Source organism: Staurois parvus, unplaced genomic scaffold (assembly GCF_062004578.1).
Source record: "Staurois parvus isolate SC_StPar_1 unplaced genomic scaffold, SC_StPar_1.0 ptg000175l, whole genome shotgun sequence".
Classification (NCBI taxonomy): Eukaryota; Metazoa; Chordata; class Amphibia; order Anura; family Ranidae; genus Staurois; species Staurois parvus.
Genome location: NW_028317971.1, coordinates 1,422,000 through 1,441,509, shown reverse-complemented (window position 1 = coordinate 1,441,509; position 19,510 = coordinate 1,422,000). Strand labels below are relative to the sequence as shown.

The 19,510-nt window shown below is 41.3% G+C and overlaps 1 protein-coding gene across 1 annotated transcript in view; it reads left to right on the top strand.

Annotated features, from left to right (window-relative positions):
* The window catches only part of COPG2 (coat protein complex I subunit gamma 2), a 60,550-nt gene that overhangs the window by 23,288 nt on the left and 17,752 nt on the right, over nucleotides 1-19,510 (top strand). Inside the window, exons 10-17 of the mRNA XM_089676868.1 lie at nucleotides 1,464-1,597; nucleotides 6,850-6,917; nucleotides 8,004-8,192; nucleotides 8,362-8,457; nucleotides 12,054-12,297; nucleotides 13,063-13,138; nucleotides 17,232-17,335; nucleotides 17,487-17,612. Of these exons, the coding sequence (XP_089532994.1) occupies nucleotides 1,464-1,597; nucleotides 6,850-6,917; nucleotides 8,004-8,192; nucleotides 8,362-8,457; nucleotides 12,054-12,297; nucleotides 13,063-13,138; nucleotides 17,232-17,335; nucleotides 17,487-17,612 (1,037 nt within the window). The remainder of the gene's footprint in view (nucleotides 1-1,463; nucleotides 1,598-6,849; nucleotides 6,918-8,003; nucleotides 8,193-8,361; nucleotides 8,458-12,053; nucleotides 12,298-13,062; nucleotides 13,139-17,231; nucleotides 17,336-17,486; nucleotides 17,613-19,510) is intronic.

Sequence of the window (19,510 nt, the reverse complement as noted above, 5' to 3'; positions counted from 1 at the left end):
TGTCCTATAATTACATTCTTACATAGACTAAAAAAAATGAAAAAATAAAAAGAATAAACAATTAGAAAAAGAGGAAACAATTAGAAAACCTCCGTACACAGAGCCCTGCCCCACAGTTTATCCTGACAAAGATATCCATATATTATTTTCATTTAGGAATGCATCTTTCTTAGTCACCTCTTGTCAAGGGACAATACATTTGAGATTCTCTTTATAGCTGAGATCCTCCATGCCTCCTACCACCTCTGTCTCTCTAACTATAATTTAGCAGAACTGCCAGTGCTTCTCAATCATTGACTGCCCCAGTTGTACACCTCCTAGACTGTATGATGCATGCATATTTGTAGCTTTCAGGTGTATAACTTTACATTTCTCAACATTGAACCTTGTTTGCCACATACTGTAGTTGTCCAGTATATCAATACAGGTCTGCCTGTAAATTGCAGGGCTTTATTTCATAAGGGTCCCAACACTAAACCTTGGGATATATCACTAACAACCTTGAGCTGTTCAGAATATGAATCTTTAATCACTACTCCTTTTATCCATGTAAATGGATAAAAGCTGGCTTAAAAACTATATTCAGACTGAGTTTTTCAGGCCTGCAGACCTTTACATACACATTAGCCATTTGTGGGGAATCGTGCCAAACATTTTTGCTAAGTCCAAGTATACTATTTCTTCAGCCTCTTCTTTGTCTAAGGTTTTGCTTACTTTCTCAAAAAAGAAAGCAGATTTGTTTGATAACTTTGGCCTTTTGTGAATCCTTGCAGACTATTGCTTATGTAAGTGTGTTTCTTTGGGCTTTTGCTTCGCAAAAGCTCATCTATGTGTTTTTTTTTTTTCTCTCTCAAATATTTCACCGACTATAGAAGTTAAACTGACTGGCCTCTAGATACTTGCTAAAGATTTTGACCTCTTTTAAATATAGGCATCACATTGGCCTTTGGTAATAGATTAGTACCAAGCCGGTCATTAAAGGTTCTCTAAAAATTATTAACAATGTCTTAGACCTTATAGAGCTCAGCTCTTTAAGAACACACGGGTATAAGCCATTTAGTTTAGGTTGTTTTCACTGGTGTTTGCCAGTTACTGAACCATATCAATTTTGGGCCATTGGGCCCATGGGAGTCTGTGGCACAAACATCGCATTATGTACCCGAGCTCCACCATTTTGCTTTGAAAACACAGAGCTGAAGAAGGTATTTGATACATTTGCCTTTTTGTTGTCTCCAGTGACCAACTCTGTGTTATCTTGTAAAGAGCCTACTTGCTCAGGCCTGATTTTTTTGGCAATATATTTAAAGATTTTGGGGTTTGTTCTACTCTTTTACAATATGTTTTGAATGTTTGCATTCCTGATTTCTTAGCTACCCTGTCCCCACACCAACTTGCCCCTTTTTATTTTTTAGAAGCCTTTTCTTTTATAGTTCATCATTCATGTATTGTTTTTGTGTATATAGACACAACAGTCCCTTGTTTGACTTTATTGAAAGTTGCCTTCGGAACAAACATGAAATGGTTATCTATGAGGCAGCGTCAGCCATCATTCACTTGCCCAACTGCACTGCGAGAGAACTAGCCCCAGCTGTGTCAGGTAAGAGAACATCATCTTGCTTCAAACAGGCTTAGTGCTTGTGTAAACAGGTATTGTTTTGCCATGTTTGATGTGTGTGTTAAACTTGGTCCATGCACAATGGCTTAAAATAACGCTGCTTTTAGAAGAGTTTAGCATTTTGCCTGTAGAATCATCTCAGTTTTGTCCTATGTATCCATGCATATTCGGACATTTAGACTTATTTCAAGCTCTGCATTTGAAGGCAGAAAAAACCCTTCTGGATTGCGTTTTTGAGAGCAGTTTACTGGCAGAAAAAAATGTAAAACACTTCTAAACACCTTTACAAAAATGCTCTATATGTGCATTTCTTTCTGCCAAAAGAACTGGCATTTTTTAAGCCCAGTATGCATGGACCCTAATAGTAAAGTTTGGATGACAGTTCTGAGGCTGCATTTAACCTGTTTTGCTTTGCATAACTTTGGATGCAACAGGTTGCATTCAGATACATTTGCATTGCTGGCAATGCAGGTCAAACGCAGCCTTTTGTTGCTTGAACAGCTATGCATTATGACTCAAAAGGCATTTAACAGTACCAACCATGTACATGAGGAAATGGATCTGTATGTAATCTGAGAAAGATATGTAGTGTGTGTATGTGTATATATTAATATATATATATATATATATATATATATATATATATATATATATATATATCCTAGATTGTAAGCTCTAACGAGCAGGGCCCTCTGTTTCCTCTTGTACCAAGTTGTATTGTAACTGTAATGTCTACCTACATTTTGTAAAGTGATGCGCAAAACGTTGGCGCTATATAAATCATGTATAATAAATAAATTTTGTTTCTGGTATCCTTCGACAGCTTTTTGGTCTTCACCCTAGTGGAGTTTGGAGTGTGACTGTTTGAGGTTGTGGAAGGTGTCTTTTATACTGATAACAACCTCAAACAGGTACCATTGATACAGGTAATGAGTGCAGGACAGAGGAGCCTCTTAAAGAAGAAGGTACAGGTCTGTGAGAGCCAGAAATCTTGCTTGTTTGTAGGTGACCAAATACTTATTTTCCACCATAATTTGCAAATAAATTCTTTCCAAATCAGCCAATGTGATTGTCTGGATTTTTTTTCTCATTTTGTCTCTCATAGTTGAGGTCTACCTATGATGCCAATTACAGGCCTCTCTCATCTTTTTAAGTGGGAGAACTTGCACAATTGGTGGCTGACTAAATACTTTTTTCCCCACTGTGTGTATGTGTATAAATATATATATATATATATATATATATACACACACACATATACACACACCTCAAAAAAATTTAAGGAACACTTTTTGATCAGAGTATAGCAAGTCCATTAAACTCCTGGGATATTGATCTGGTCAGTTAAGTAGCAGAGGGAGTTGTTAATCAGTTGAAGATGAAACAGGAAGGCACTTCCAAGTGCAGTATTCCAAGGTCAACTTTTAATAAAAGTGATTAAAAACACTTACAATGTGGTAGTATAAAAAGGCTCTAATGTAATCCATCAGTAGCAGGGCTCTTTCCTCTAAGCGATGGAACTGCTGTGCCAGCCAGCAGCTGCAGGGGGAGCTTGTCCACGGACCGGAAGTGACGTGAGCATGGAGCGGTGACACGTTTCGGTGTGCAGAGCTCCTTCAAGACCGGTTGGTGCAGAGGATCCTGGGTTCCTCCTGGTGCACAACAATGCCCGGCCTCATGTGGCAAGAGTATGCAAGCAGTTCCTGGAGGATGAAGGAATTGATATCACTGAATGGCCCCCACAATCACCTGACCTAAATCCAATAGAACACCCCTGGGATTTCATGGTTCGGTCCATTCGCCGCTGCCAGGTTGCACCTCAGGCTGTCCAGGAGCTCAGTGATGCCCTGGTCCAGATCTGGGAGGACATACTCCAGGGCACCATCTTTCATCTCATTAGGAGCATGCCCCGACCTTGTCAGGCATACATATAAGCACGTGGGGCCATACAAACCACTGTGTACCATTCTGAGTTGCTGCAGTGAAACAAAATGGACTGCATCATTTTTTCAATTTGATTTTCGGGTTGTCTTTGAATTCAGTCCTCTGTAGATTGATAATTTTCATTTCCATCAAACAATGGGGCATCCTCACATTCCTAACACATTTCCCAGTCCATAACAGTATAGATATCCAGCATGATATTTTTCCCCATGGAGATCTGATGTGTTTTCAAAGTGTTCCTTTACTTTTTTTTGAGCAGTGTATTTGTGTGTATGTGCCCGTGTGTGTACACAGAGAGAGAGTGTGAAAAAATAACAACTAAAACTTGGACACTAGATAGAGCAGTTTAAGGTAAATATGAATTACTTTCAGTGCTGTTAGCAATCTAAAAATCCCCAATAGCTTTACAGCTGGTGGAATGTGTATATAGATTAAATACATAACAAACTAATAAAATGTATGTATCACTTGTGTGTATGTATATAAAATACATATATATAAATTTGTTCCATTTGCCAAGTGTACACATGCCTATCCTTTTGCTTTCTGTAAATAATTCTTTGATACTTTTTCTTTGTCCCTCCCCTTGCCAATTTTCTACAACATATGCACTGACTTACTTGCCAGTCTGTAGAGCGGTTTTCCTGATCCAGTATAGGTTTTGCTTTGTACATTTTTTGTTTTATATGAAATAATTAAAAGGTATTTCTTTGTCAGAATACTACACTCCCTAAGCTTTGCATCAGTTTTTTTCATAATTTTCTCACAATACATACGTAGCAGTGATCTGTTCATAGTGGCTATGGTAACATGGCTTTACTAGACTGCATATTCCAAACAGATAAAGCTTTTATTTTATTTCACTCAAAAAGCCTGTCCCTGCCACACAGGGAGCAAAGGATCCAATCTGTAGCTGGTGGCAGTGACTGAGACACTGCTTGCCTTAGAAAGAAAACAACCTATAAAGCATTTTACTTTCTTTTTTTGTTTTGATGCATCCAGAATGTATTTTGTTGATTTAAGGGGAATATTCCATTTTTTAATAGTTTTTTTATTTCGTTTTTTATTTCCTTTTTAATTAATATTGAAATTTAGTGGTCAGAATTTCTAATCAGAAGCTGAACTCCCAGCATCTAGATTTACAATAGGAAAATGTTTATCAGAATTGTTTAATTTGCCAGAGGTTTTGAAACTTTCAGCAAATCTTTTGATCCAGGCACTCCTGACAAGGAGCACAGTCCAGTGCTGAAACTTTCTGCTGACCACAGTACAGTTAAAGCCCTGTTGAATCAAGAGTGTTCACACTTCCTGCGTTCTTGATTGGAGCACAGTACAGGGGGACTCTCTGACTGCTGGAGACCCCACTGTATTGGCTTCAGTTTGGCTTACATAGTTATGCTAGGTACACACGTATAGATTTTTTTTTTTTCGTTCAACCTAGCGGGCTGAAGGAAAAAAAAAAATTGAGAGGTCGCTGTACTAACTATGCAATGTTAGCGTGGCGATCTCCCTCGCTGAGCTATTGTGTTCTGACTGGATAATGGCCCCCCAACCAGGACACACTGATCAACGCTCTCAGCCATTGGCTGCCAGCGCTAATAAGATGCTAGTTTTCCAGCATATTTGTTTGACAGTAGCCAGTCAGGAAGCTGTACACATGGGCCAAACGTTGTCCAGCTCCTGCTGAACTTACCGTTTTTCAGGTTATTTTCAGCCTGTGTGCACCCAGCTTAAGTCGTGTTTAAAAAAGACACTAATTCGTCTAGTTTAACCTTAAGCAGTACAGACTTGCCTAGGTCTTAACCTGTGATTGGACAGTCCAGGAGCTTCAGCAAATTGATGATGTTAGGTCTGTGTTTTCACTTTCTTGTGAACATGTTCATGATGTTGCTGTTAATGTTGTACAACTCAGCTTTGACTGCAAAACCTCCCTCTCTTTCTCAGTTTGTGTACTGTTGTGGGCAGCACAGTGGCTAAATGGTTAGCCCTTTCGCCTGGCAGTACTAGGGTCGTTGGTTCGAATCCCAACCACGTTACCACCTGCCTGGAGTTTGCATGTTCTCCCTGTGCCTGCGTGGGTTTCCTCCGGGTACTCCAGTCTCCTCCCACACGCCAAAGATACTGTTAGGTTAATTGGCTCCTGTCTATATAAATGAATGTATGTATGAATGTAAGTTAAGGACTTTAGATTGTACACCCCTTGAGGGTTAGGGACTGATGTGAATGTACAATATATATGTAAAGCGCTGCTTAAACTGACGGCGCTATATAAGTACCTGTAATAATAATACTGTTGTGCAGAGGATTAGAGGAGTATTATATGGTACATATAATTGTTGTATTGAAAATCTCAAAAAAGCCTGTAAAGGCTCAAGGTTTTTGGCTTTGTGCATTCTATGTATCAAGGTAGAAAGCCTTCTCTGTGCAGCAGCCCCCCCCCCTAAAACTTGAGTTACATCTTGATCAAGCAACGTGCATGAGAGCCTTGGCTTTCCTGGGTCTCTCCCTCATTGGCTGAGACAGCAGTGGTAGCCATTGGCTCCCGCTACTGTCAAGCCTGTGAGCCAATGATGAGGGGACTGGGCCGGGTCGAGCTCCACGTGTGAATGCTTGCTGTTGGGGTACTAGGCAGGTGGGAGGGGCCAGCAGCACCAGTGGGAGACCCGAGAAGAGGAGGATTGGGGCTGCTCTGTGCAAAACCTCTGCACAGAGCAGATAAGCATGACATGTTTGTCATTTCTTAAACAAAAAAAAAACACCTCTAATATCCATTTTAACTTATTTTCTATTTCTTATGAATGCATAACTGGATTAAGTGATCCAGTAAGTAAGCCTAAAGTAGCCAAATTGTTTCTTATAGTTTTTTGAGATAGTAGAGCAGGGTTAGAATCCTTGTCCACTTGGAGAATTTTCCCTTCACTTTGTTTTTCCAATGTGAGGGAAATTCAGCTGTCACTGGAAATGGTGCTCCCATTGGAATACCGATTTCCCCTTGTTCTGATGACAACTGGAAAATATTGGGATTTCTCATGACCTTCTGTCTCAGTGCCATTGGTCACCAAGACAAATGGAGAGGGTGAACCTCCCCATAAACTGCAATAAAATGTAAAATATATCTGGTTGGCTTATCCACATGCAAGTGCTAAACAAAAAAAGTAAATGTGGTTATACAGACAGTTAAGGCTTACTATATATAAGGCAAAATACAGTTGGTTTGATTTGTGTACATTGATCAATCATCATGATTTCGTGTATGATTTTTATGTGATTTTTGCTTTGTTTACTTTTAGTTCTGCAACTTTTCTGTAGCTCTCCCAAGCCTGCTTTGAGGTATGCTGCAGTCCGAACTCTTAACAAGGTAGGTTTGCTATACTCATGCCTATATGCTTGTCTTCCTACTTTTCACAATGTTAATGCTTTCCCCAGTCATACAAAGCTCTGAATAAAGCATCTGTAAGGCCCCACACTGCAGCTGTCAAACGCCCCTTTGACAGACGTTTGACTTTTTGTTCTGCCCCTAAATGTCCCTTTATGTTATCCAGGCCAAAGACGGGTCGTTTATCGGCTGGATTTTCGTCCGAACAAAAAATCGGCCAATATTCACACCATTAGTGGGGCAATGCTGTCGGCTGTTTTTCGCGGATCCTCTCGTTTCTTTTTTTCAGTCATGCTGGAAAATCCACAAAAAAACTGCCATTTTTTTGTAAGCATTGGTGGCAGCATCCATGGCAGCAATGAGCGGTTTTTCGTTTATCAGCCAACAATTTGGCCGATAAACGGCCCATCTATGGCCAGCCTTAGCCTATGTGTCTGTGCACACACAGGTGTTTTAGAGGAACTTAGTGGCAGGGCATTTAGGGGCAGAAGTCTAAATGCACCAAACTTGCATTCAGGAAAGAAAAGTTTTCTCATAAAAAACTCCCGAAGTGTCTAAATGCATCTAAATGCTAGGTGTTTAGCACTTGAGCGTTTTATTCATTTCAGTGGCCAGAATAAATTAATATTCTGGCAGTGAAATTAATAAATGCCCAAACACTTGATGCACCTGAATGCATTTAAAACAAAAAAGGCTTTTGGTGAGTTTTTAATGCTGATTTTCTCCTTTCAGGAGAAAAACATTCAGAAGAGCCTAGTGTGCATGAGGCTTAAATGTGCTATAGAAAACTAAGCTGCAAAAAGCTTTTGTGTCACATTCATCAATAAGGCACAGACTTGCACCGATCTACACCGGGCAATCCAATCTGTGATTTTCATTCATGTACTTTGCTATTTTGACAAAAATGCCTATTTTTGATCCAGATCAAACCAGCTACATACATTTCAAGGTTATGTGTACTTTTCAGCAAAGTGGTATTGCCATAATTTGAGGAATGCAGAACCCAATAAAATCTCAGTCATACATTTATTTTATTTTTAACTGTGTTGTGTTTACATTTTCATTTAGGTGGCGATGAAACATCCATCTGCAGTTACTGCGTGTAACCTGGACCTGGAAAACCTCATTACTGATTCCAACCGCAGTATTGCTACCTTGGCCATCACTACATTGCTGAAAACTGGTAGTGAAAGCAGCGTTGACAGACTAATGAAACAGATTTCTACTTTTGTCTCAGAGATCTCTGATGAATTCAAAGTAAGATAATGAGCCAGAGGGCATATTTTAAATGAATTTATTAGAAGCACAAGTGATAAAATAATTTTGGTTGAAAATAGGGTGATATACTGTATGTATAATATTTAGCTGGTTATACTGACAGCAAATCTGATCTTTCATGTATTTGTTTACATATTGTGTTTTTCAGGTTGTGGTTGTACAAGCCATCAGTGCCTTATGTCAGAAGTATCCTCGCAAACACACTGTAATGATGACTTTTCTCTCCAACATGCTTAGAGATGATGTAAGTTGTCATCAAGGGCCTCTCTGGTATTATACCCTTCATGGGTAAAAGGGTGCTGTTACAGTTGGTGTTTTTTAACCACTTCAAACTCGACAGCTACAGCGCTACTCTCTCATTCTAGGAAGGCGTCCAATGGACATCCTCCCAAAACCATACACCCCACGCACTCTGTGATCGCGGTAAAGGGCCAATCACAGTGGGCCTTTACCATGTGATCAGCTTTGTCCAATCACAGCTGACCGCATGTAAGCAAACTTGCCAGTTATCGGCATTCTTTTCCTTATACGCTGTCACAACGTAAGGAGAGGAGAGCCAGTAACCAGCAAGTGAGATGGGACATTTACACAGATAATTGGGGCACTAATCATCAGTGCCCTAATTAGCAGTGCAGCCCCATCAGTGCCTCCTCATCAGTGCCAATCAATGCAGCCTATCAGTTCCTATCAGTGCAACCTCATTATCAATTTTCAGGCTCTTTTAGGTTAGCCAAAAAAACAAAATGGTGAATAAATACCACCAAAAGAAAACTCTGTCTCAAACAATTGCTAAAAAGGTCATATTGGTACAGTGTTGCATGACCGCACAATTATCATAAAAAGTGCGACAGCACTGAAAGCTGAAAATTGACCTGGGCAGGAAGGGGGTGAAAGTGCCTGGTATTGAAGTGGTTAAATATTTTTGTTTTTAAACATTAGTTACTGAGCCATGGCTAAAATATACCACAAATAAAGGCCCAGTGAAACAAACTGAGTCATCCTTACTATCCATTTTACTGCTATTTTTACTTTTAAGTTTTTGGCTATACTCCTCCTGTGGATCACAGAAGTGCAGTTCGTTCTGCAGTCCTGTGACCAGTTTTCAGCCGACAGCAGGCTAAAGTCTGCTGTCGACTGATGTCACTCAGCCGATTCAGACTGGGGAAAGATCCTGACTTTAAAGTCGGGGTCCACCCAGATCCATGACCACTGATCCACTGAGAGCCTTAGCCAGGCGCTCTCGCCCCCTCCACAACCCAGTGCTCCAGTGAGCACTGGGGGGAGAAGGGGGGGTGGGGGGTGGGCAGAGAGTGGTTACTGAGTCACCAGCTCTCTGCTCATGGAGAACTGAGTGTTCAGCGGTCTTTGATCACTCAGTTCTCAGACTCAGAACCAGTGGGGGACAGATGCAGCAGCGAAACAATGCTGCATCCACCTAGGTTAGTATGATTTCTTTAAAAAAAAAAAAAAAAACTCAACTTCTCTTTTAACCACTTGCCCTCCAGAAGATTTACCGCCCTTCATGACCAGGCCATTTTTTGCTGTTTGGCACCTATTTCAACTGGTAATTGCGCGGTCGTGCAATGCTGTAACCAAATTAAATTTATGTCCTTTTTCACAAAAATAGAGCTTTCTTTTGGTGGTATTTTATCACCTCTGCAGTTTTTACTTTTTGCGCTATAAAATTTGTTTTCTTTCTTCGTTTTCCAAAAACGTGGCAACAAAAGAGGTCATTTGGAGGGGTTGCTTCTACTATCCTGGCATTTCAGGGCCAACATTAGAAGCTTATGCCACACATCACCCACTTTTGAAGACCAAGCCTTTTCTGACACTTTTCTTTCACATGGAAAAACATTTTTTTTGCTAGAAAATTACTTTGAACCCCAAACATTTTATATATTTTTTTAAAGCAGAGGCCCTAGAGAATAAAACGGTTTGTGTTGAAATTTTTCACATCACACAGTATTTGCGCAGCGATTTTTCAAACGCAAATTTTTCAGGAAAAATACACTTTTTAGAATGTTAATGCACAAAAACACAATATATTGCCCAATTGTTTGATAGCATAAAAGATGTTACGCCGAGTAAAGAGATAGCAAACATGACATGCTTTAAAATTGCGCATGCCCATGCATAGGCAAAAAAAGTACATACACAAGATCGGTGTGATCAGATGCTTTCCCAATTTACAAATGGCCCTGTTTATATTCGCATCATCATTGAAGTGATGAAATGCTCGTAGCTTCCGATTTCTGAGACTGTAGAGATGATTGGAGCCATTCTGGTCTCTGATCAACTCTATGGTCAGCCAGCGGAAAACTGTGGAAGGCGGGGGGAGGGAGAAATGTCCCTTCCCACTGCTCGTAAAAAAAAAATTCAGCAGCTAATTGGCCACTAGGATTGCTTTTACATGAAAGTCGGCCACCAGCTGAAATCATCCCGGTATAACCACTCAAAGTCCAGCGATGTACCAGTACATTGCTGGTCCATGTTGGGCATATATGTAACAGCAGAGAACATGGGCATATGATGAATGGGCTCTGTGGACCAATATGACCGCAATTCATTTTTTTTTTTGTAATGCACATGTTGAGGGTTAGGCCCAAAAAAGTTTTAAATTCAGAAACCATGGTAGGTTTCCATGCGAATTGTCTGGCAAGAGCTGAATTTGGGTGGGTGGCAATGTATTGTTGTTTGTATAAATTGCTTTAGCCCACAATAAATTGGTACAAATCTTCCGTGAAAAACAGCGGAGGGGTTAAACGCTAGTGCTGGCAGCGAACGGGACTGATCCTGCTAACACTGCATTTTTGGGGACACTATACTAAGCAGGCACTAGTATAGTTCTGTTCATGATCATTATCTTGATCCGTACAAACTACACTAGTAATGGGGGTGATCAGCGACCTATAGTGTGATAGTGTGCGGGCAATCTAACGCTAGCTGACCCTGGCTCGGAGGGACGCTAACTGACCCTGACGCTATCTGATGTCACTAGTGGCAGGAAAAAAGTGATCAGTGAAAAATTCTATATACTAACACTATACTAATGGCACTGACTGGGTGACAGGGCGATCAAAGGGTTAATAGGGGCGATCAAAGGATAAATGTGCTAATCTACCTTGTGTGTGTAAAATGTTGTGCATTTACATGGTGCCGTGTTCTCTCTTCTCTCCCTGGAGCGACCTGTAGGGCGCAGGCACATGCACACTCCAAAATAGGAAGCAACGCAAGATTATGTCACTTTGCCAAGAGCTGCTGCTCACCCCCAAAATGCGGGTAAGCGGTTGGCAAATAATTAAAAGAAAAAAAACCCTTAAAAAATGTTTTTAAAAATTCTCAATATGGTATTTGTTATTTTTTTTTTTCTAACCGCTTGTGATCATGTGATCGCACAGTGATCACATGATCACCAGGTCCTGTTCACCGGGATCTTCATTACGCTGTGTCTGCTGGACACAGCAGTCGCAGGGGGGAGCGCTCTGCGCTCCCCTGTGTTAGTACAGCCAGAGTGACGTACGGGTATGTCTCTTTGGCTGTAGCTGCCACCCAGCCACAGTACTTGGCAGGAGGTCGGGAAGCGGTTAATTTTCATGCCCTTGTTGCATTAAAAGTTGTGGGTTTTTTTTCCAACTATAGTATTGTAAATATTTCTTAATTTTATTGATTCCTGTAAAATTGTGCTGCCTGATTTTAGGTCCTGCAATGCTGTGTTTTGTAGCTACATATGTCTGCATGAAGAGCTGCATTTAGTAAATGTGAGAACAATTTTTTTTTTTTTAGTCTGGTTTGGGCTTATAAATGTCCCATAGTAACGTTTGATTTGTCCACAATCTACAGGGAGGCTTTGAGTATAAACGAGCTATTGTGGACTGCATAATCAGCATTATAGAGGAAAACCCAGACAGTAAAGAATCTGGACTAGCCCATTTATGTGAGTTCATAGAGGACTGTGAACACACTGTGCTTGCCACTAAGATATTACATTTCTTGGGCAAAGAAGGTCCTCGGACACCTAACCCATCCAAATACATCCGTTTCATCTTCAACAGAGTGGTGCTGGAGAATGAGGCTGTCAGAGCAGGTAAGAGCGAATGACAATGTTGAACAGAAGCCATTAGCTAATGTTTAGTATACATAATGATTTATACCATCCCTCCCCTTGTTAAAATAAGAGCTACAAATTTTGTAGTAAACTGTATGTACAGAAAGATACAACTTCTCTGTAAGTGTGCGTAGACTGTAACATAATAGACAACATCTAAGTACAGCTTGGGAGGTGATTACTTTGTATGGATACAGACAGCTGCTCCTACAGTACATGAGAACAGAAAAGGGACTTTAAGCTAATTAATGTTTATGCTAATTAATGTTTACTCTCTTTTGGGAGGTGGGCTGTAAAATAAGGGCCAGTTTACACCAGAATGCAGTGCTGAAAACCCACGTTCCATGTACACTTCCCACTCTGTTCATATCGTTCTGCACTTGCAATCTGCAGCAGGTGTTACTGTAATTCAATCAGCACCCCAAGTGCAGATCGCAAATGCAGTGCATATGCCTGCACGGGAAGTATCTGGTGATGTGGTTGCTCTCCGTTTTGTAAAGTAGTGTATGCACTATTTTTGCTGTGATCCGGCGTAATTTCATCCCATTCAAATGTGTTCTGTAGTTCAAATGAATGGTACCCGGATTGCATGTGAATCGCACAGGAATACCTGTGCAATTTGTGGTGTGAACTGGCCCTGAAGGTTCGATACTAATGTATCATAGATTTCATTTTAGGCCATATGTTTTGTTTTGCACTTTTCTGACATGTAAAAGTAAGTCGTTTTTTTTTTTATTTTAACAGCTGCTGTTAGTGCATTGGCAAAGTTTGGTGCACAGAACGAATGCCTCCTTCCCAGCGTGCTGGTCCTTCTACAACGGTAATGTCAAAATGCTTGGTTATCAAAATAATTTTGTGTAAATTAATGTGTAACTAAACCCAAGGACAAAAAAATCTAATATATTGGTGCTTACCAGTGCTTAGATGTGGTGTCTTAGTTAGTTTTCTTTTTCTGGATGTTTTTCCTTTTTTCACCTGGTGATCCTGCCATTAACACACTTCCTTCCTATGTTGAAAACTCTCAGTCACAATACTGTATTTATGGAGGAAAAGCATTATCACCGTAGGGTAGGATGTGTGTCAGGTCTACAGAACACCCCCCTTCTCATCCCCTTTTGCTGCCAAAATTGCCCTGACCTGTTGGTACAGCTCCGAGGAGTGCCTAGACACACTGATATTTTTCAAGAGAAATTCAATACATAAGTTAATACATAAATCTTTCAGGATAATACTTGTGCATAATTATTATTTATAGATCTTTCCAATAAAAAGCATACAGTATCTTCAAGGTCAACTTTAAAGTGCACCCCAGATCCGATCTGAAAAATTGCGCCGTTTTTTGGGGGGTTCTCTTGTGGGTTGCGTTTTTTTTTTTTTTTTTTTCCTTCTATCTTCTCCTGGTTGCCCACCTATCTGTGAGGCTTTGCCTTCGGACATCCCTAAGGTCGAGAATGATTCCAAGCTGTGTCCTTTTAATGAACTCTGACAAAGGGGATTTTGCGGAGAATAGCAAAAAATCCAGTTTTCGCTTGCAGTCATTGGACACAGAACCCAGCCCTCTATCCTATTTTATTGGTACTGCTTTATGATTACCTCAGCTGCCTATCGCAGATGGAAGGGGGTTTGACTACCAGTTAAGACTGCTTGCAGATAGTGCTACGTACTTTTTTCTGTCTGATATCCTACTTGTGAAGATAGCACTATAGCCCTACGATCAAGAATGATTTTGAACTGTGTCCTTCAATGGAATAACCAGGCTCCTTCTCTCAACCTACCAATGCCTCTTTCCAACTAAGGAAAGAATTCCCTAGCTTGGTGGATCTCCAGCCCAGACTTAAAAGTGATAACGTCAGATACCTTTCAGGCTGGGCCAAAGTCCCCCCCAGTCAGGGAATATGGTCATTGGTGGAAGCTAAGTTCCCTATCAGTACCCTTGAGCTCTGACCAGTAAAAATGGCTCTAGAAGATTAGACCCCCTTCTGCAATGACACCAACCCAGTCGGACAATGTGGCGACTGTGGCTGCATCAACCATGAAGGGGGCACAGGAGTCATGCAGCCTTGAAGGAAGCAAGCCAGATAATTTCTTTGATGGAAAAAGACTGTCCAGCGATCTCTGCTATCCACATCCCAGGAGCTGATAACTGGAAGACGGATTACCTCAATTGTCACCACCTGGATCAAGGGGAATGAGCCCTTCACTTATCTTCAGCCTCATATGTCAGAGATGGTAGACCCCAGATATTGATATCCTGGCCTCCAGATTCAACAACAAATTACCTTTGTAACCAGGACAGGACCAGGGATCCTCTGGCCCTGGATGCCTTGATAATTTCTTGGTCTGCGTTCAGGATAGTCTATTCTTTCCCTCCAGTGCAAATCTGCCTCGCCTGCTATACAAAACAGAACAAGAGAAGAAACTGGTGATTCTCTTTGTACCAAACTGACTCGGAGAAAAACTGGTACACAGATATTTTCAGGCTACTGGGAAACGACCCTTGGCCTCTTACCAACAGGCCAGACCTGTTGTCTCAGGGCCCTCTATTCTATCCTGCTTCTCAACCACTGGCTTTACTAGCATGGCTATTAAAGCCCAGGTCGTAAAGGACAGAGGGGTCTTCCTATTCGTCCTGCCCTCAGGAACTCAGAAGGGACATCCTGCTTCCAAGCCCACTATCTCTAGGTGGATAAGACAACTCATACCAGATGTTACACTGCAAAGGACAAAGCTTCCCTTGCACTTTTAAGTTTTCCTCACTTTTGGCTCTTCTACACACCCAGGGCCTTCATGTCTCCTGTTGATGGTAAGCCAGTACCTTGTCTTCCACTGTCCTGAGGACTATCCAGTTCTTTCAAACCTTTGGCTGGGTAATCAACTTTCCAATGCCTGTTCTTTAGCTCTTATATCATCTGGAGTACCTGGGTACTTGGACACAACCCATGCCAGAATCTTCCTCACTCATAAGATTCTCTCCCTAAGGTCCAGCTCTCAGACTCTCAAGTCACAACGGCGATCCTCAGTTTGCTTATGCATGAGAGTTCTGGGCCCTCATGGTGGCCTCGTTGGAGGCAGTTCCTTTTTCCCCAATTTAAACAAGATCTTTTTAATCCAACATTCTCAGATGTGGAACAAGCAGCTCCATTCTTTGGATTGTCCAATGCTTCTGTCCAGTCAAGCGAAGATCTCCCTGGCATAGTGGATCTCCATTCCTGCCTTTGAATTGCAAATATAATTTCTTCACAGGACTTGGAATTTGTTAAGTACAGATGCTAGTTTTGCAGACTGGGGTGGAGTCTGCACCCAACTGTCAAGAGATCCCAAAGGTATCAATACCTACCCATCAACATTGTGGAACTGAGAATCATCAGATTGTCTCTTCAACACTGAACCTCCCTTCTGCAAAGTCACCCAGTCATAGTACAATAAAAAAATGCCAAAGCAGTAGTCTATATAAATTATCAAGGAGGCACCAGCTCTCTGTGTTTGCATTCTGGGAGTGGATAATTGGCGGTGTGTTTTCTAAGCTGTCATTGTTTAGGCTCAGGGTAGTAGACTCTGCATCCTGAAATCTTCCAGAAAAAAAAAATCTGACAAAAGTGGGGAAAAGGAGATGTGGACGACATGCTCTCCAGGTTCAACAAACAAATGTGCAGTCAAGAGCAGGGATCTTCTAACCTTTGTAGTAAATGCACAAGGACAAGTTGGTTTTGAGACATTGTCCTCCCTTCCCTCTGTCCTGCCCCAAAACATGAAAAGGAAACGGTCTTAAAGCTTAAGTTTAAAGCCTAAAATTATTTCCTTTTTTTTTCCAGTAAATTGCCTTGGCCTCTTTTTCCATGATAGAGACTTTTTGTTTTATCTGGAGATCCTCTTAGACCCTGCTTCGTGCTCTGCCATTTCCAGGTGGATCTCCAGGGCCTACACCTGGTTTATTCACCTATTGCGAATGCAGCTTCTTTATCTTTTAATTATTGCCTATCTTCAGTTTAAGCTGATGCCATTGTCCCAGCTTTCCTGTTACAGGGTGGATCCTTTCTCTTGCAGCATCCTATGGAGTCACTGATCATCTCCTGTACTGTGTCTGCAGTCCATTGGTTCAGAATATTTTTTTTCTTGTTTTTCACCTCTAAAACCTAGGTGTGTCTTATGGTCAGGTGCGTCTTATGGAGCGCTAAATACGGTATTTATTTGCAAACTTTTATAACAGAAACAAAGAAAAACATGCTTTTTTTCAAAATGTTCAGTCTTTTTTTGTTAATTTAGCAAACAATAAAAACCCCAGTAGTGTTTAAATACCACCAAAAGAAAGCTCTAGTGTGAAGAAAATGATAAAATTTTAGTTTGAATGACAATTGCATGGTCATACAAAATTGTACCCAAAGTGTGAGAGCGCTGAAACCTGAAAACTGGCCTGGGTGGGAAGGGGGTAAAAGTGCCCGGTATGGAAATGGTTAAGATTCCTAGCCCACACAACACTCTTCCTTTTCGATAGAGATATTTTTGTTCAGGCCTTCACAACTAAGCTTCCATTCCTAAGGATTTGCTTAACTATTGAGGTTTGGCTTATTTTGAACTGCTTTGTTTTATCATTTGTGTCTATTCACTGTTCTTTTCCCCATTACAACTGTTATACTGACTGTTGTCTCATAGTCCTTATGTTAAATGGTTTACAGAATTGCATGTCAAGATATATTCTTGTACTTTGTGTATAAAATTCAATAAAATTTGTTTTAAAACTAAAAAAAAAAAAAAAAAAAAGGGTATACACACTTTGAGTAGGAAGTAAAACATTGCTTCTTGATTATTTACACAGGAGAAAACAGAAAGCAGATTCAATATAATTTGGGAGAGTAACATATTCGTTATTGGAAACTTGCTAGTTTGGTGTTACTTGTTGCTTCCTTGTTTTACAGGTGCATGATGGACAGTGATGATGAGGTCCGGGACAGAGCAACATTTTACTTCAATGTACTAAAGCAGAAACAGATCAACCTCAGTTCAGCTTACATTTTGAATGGTCTGTAATGGTTATTTGTAGTGTTTAGTTATTTTTTTTTATTTTGTAATCTTTCCATAGCAGTACTAGTCACTTTCACCTTTTGAACTTATTTTGCTTTATTGTTGTTGCTGTAGTGGGCTGCACTTGTTTATGAATTGGTGTTCTACAGGTCTCACAGTTTCTGTGCTTGGACTAGAAAAAGCCTTACACCAGTATACTCTGGAGCCATCAGAGAAACCATTTGACATGAAATCTGTCCCACTCTCCACTTTCCCTTTCTTGGAGCAGAAAGCAGGTAAATGCCTTAGATCCTTGATGAACAAGTTTGTACCCTAACTCATTTGTTACACAGGAACAGTGTTTCCATGAAGAGCACCTATCAATAAATTCTTAATTCTTTCAGAAGTGTTTCAAACTGATGTCAAACTTATGCCGTGAAAACAAGCACAAAGCCCATCAACACAGGTCCTAGAAGAGTCGGGGGATAAACATCCCTCAGGCTTTCAGGCTTGCCAGTGGCACACACATGACCTGGTTTGGGCCTCATGATTGGCAATAGGCCCAAAGCACATGTGCTCCCCCGTACCCGGAAGCCCATGAATGCATGAGGGCATGGCTTGGTAAGCATAACTGCCTGCGGGAGGGAAGGCTGTTTACAGACACCATCACTTTGCCCTGAACTGGCCAAGTGATAGCATCTGTTTGCAAATCCTGGAAACTGCTGACAGGTGTGAAGTGCAGGTACACAGAGGCAAATACCTGCAGCAGCTTTCAGTATCCTCAGCTTCACCCGAATGCTAAGCTGTTCTGAACAAGCGAAGCTTTGACATCTCAAGTAAATGTAAGAGTTTGTCACTAAGCCCATGCCTTCCAATTTGTCTGTTACAATGACTGGCCAATAGGAATGTGTGTGTTTGTGTTGGGGGGGGGGGGGGTTGGAGCATCAACACTGTGTAACTGAAGATGCTGGAGGCTGATTTCAGGTGTGTGCCGACACCTTTGGTGTTCTTAAGCTCTTTCCCACTGCCCTATAGCAGGTATACTGCTACAGGGTGGCAGGGGTGCGCAAAATCACATATATATATATATTTATATATATATATATATATATATACGTGAATTTGCATTTCCGAGTAGGGGGGTGCGCCTGAGCCGCTGCTATTTGCGGCCTCGGCTGTCACTCACCAGGTCACGGTCGGTGATTACTCGCTGGCACCCGGTATTCGAGGAGCATTGCCGATGGACGGAGAGAAATGTAAGTAAACAATACAGGTCTCTCCCATCAGCTGCTGCACACTGCTATGCATGGCTTTGCATAGCAGAGCCGTGCATAGCAGTGTGCTTAAAGTGAAGCCCACACACACAGCTTACAGTAACACAGCACACATTTAACCCTTTGATCGCCCCACGTTAACCCCTTCCTGCCCAGTTAACCCCTTCCTGCCCATGGTGACACTGTACTACTTGTGAGGGGTGATAAAGATTTTTTTTTTTTTTTTTTACACTGATTGCTTTTACACCCATATAGGATGTAAAAGCAATCATTTCTCTTTCTCTCTGTGCATTCCTGCACTCATTGAGAAATACAGAGTGAGCTTTGATTGGTCACAGCTTGTCACATGGTACAAGGCTTTTGTGAATAGCCTTGTACCATGTGACCTCTGTGATCATTCACAGATTTCACACATAGTAAGCAATGATATCACAAGTGACATCTTGCTTACTACTTTGCATGTGATCACTGATTGGCCAATCAGTGATCACATGATCGGGACCTCGTACAGAGGTCCCGTCCGACGATCGGTGTTTCACTGTGTCCGGAGGACACAGCGGGCATCGGATCGCGGTGCTGCGCGCTCCCAGGGAGCGCGCACAAGCAGGGTGCGGGGAGGCCGTTTATAGACGGCCACCCGACCCTGCAGTGCCACCGTCCGGCCGTTTATATGCAACGGCCGGTCGGGAAGTGGTTAAAGTAACGCAGCGCCGTATCGCAAAAAATGGCCTGGTCAGAAAGGGGGGTAAATCCTCTGGAGGGCAAGTGGTTAAAGTCTTTAAAGTGCAAGCATGTAGTATTCATTACTATAGTGAAGTGACACACAGTCTTCTATAAGTGATTTTTAATGATGCACATTGGTTTTTGTGTCAAAGACAAATAATCATCTTAAGGTTCGGACATGTTTAAATATAATTTGA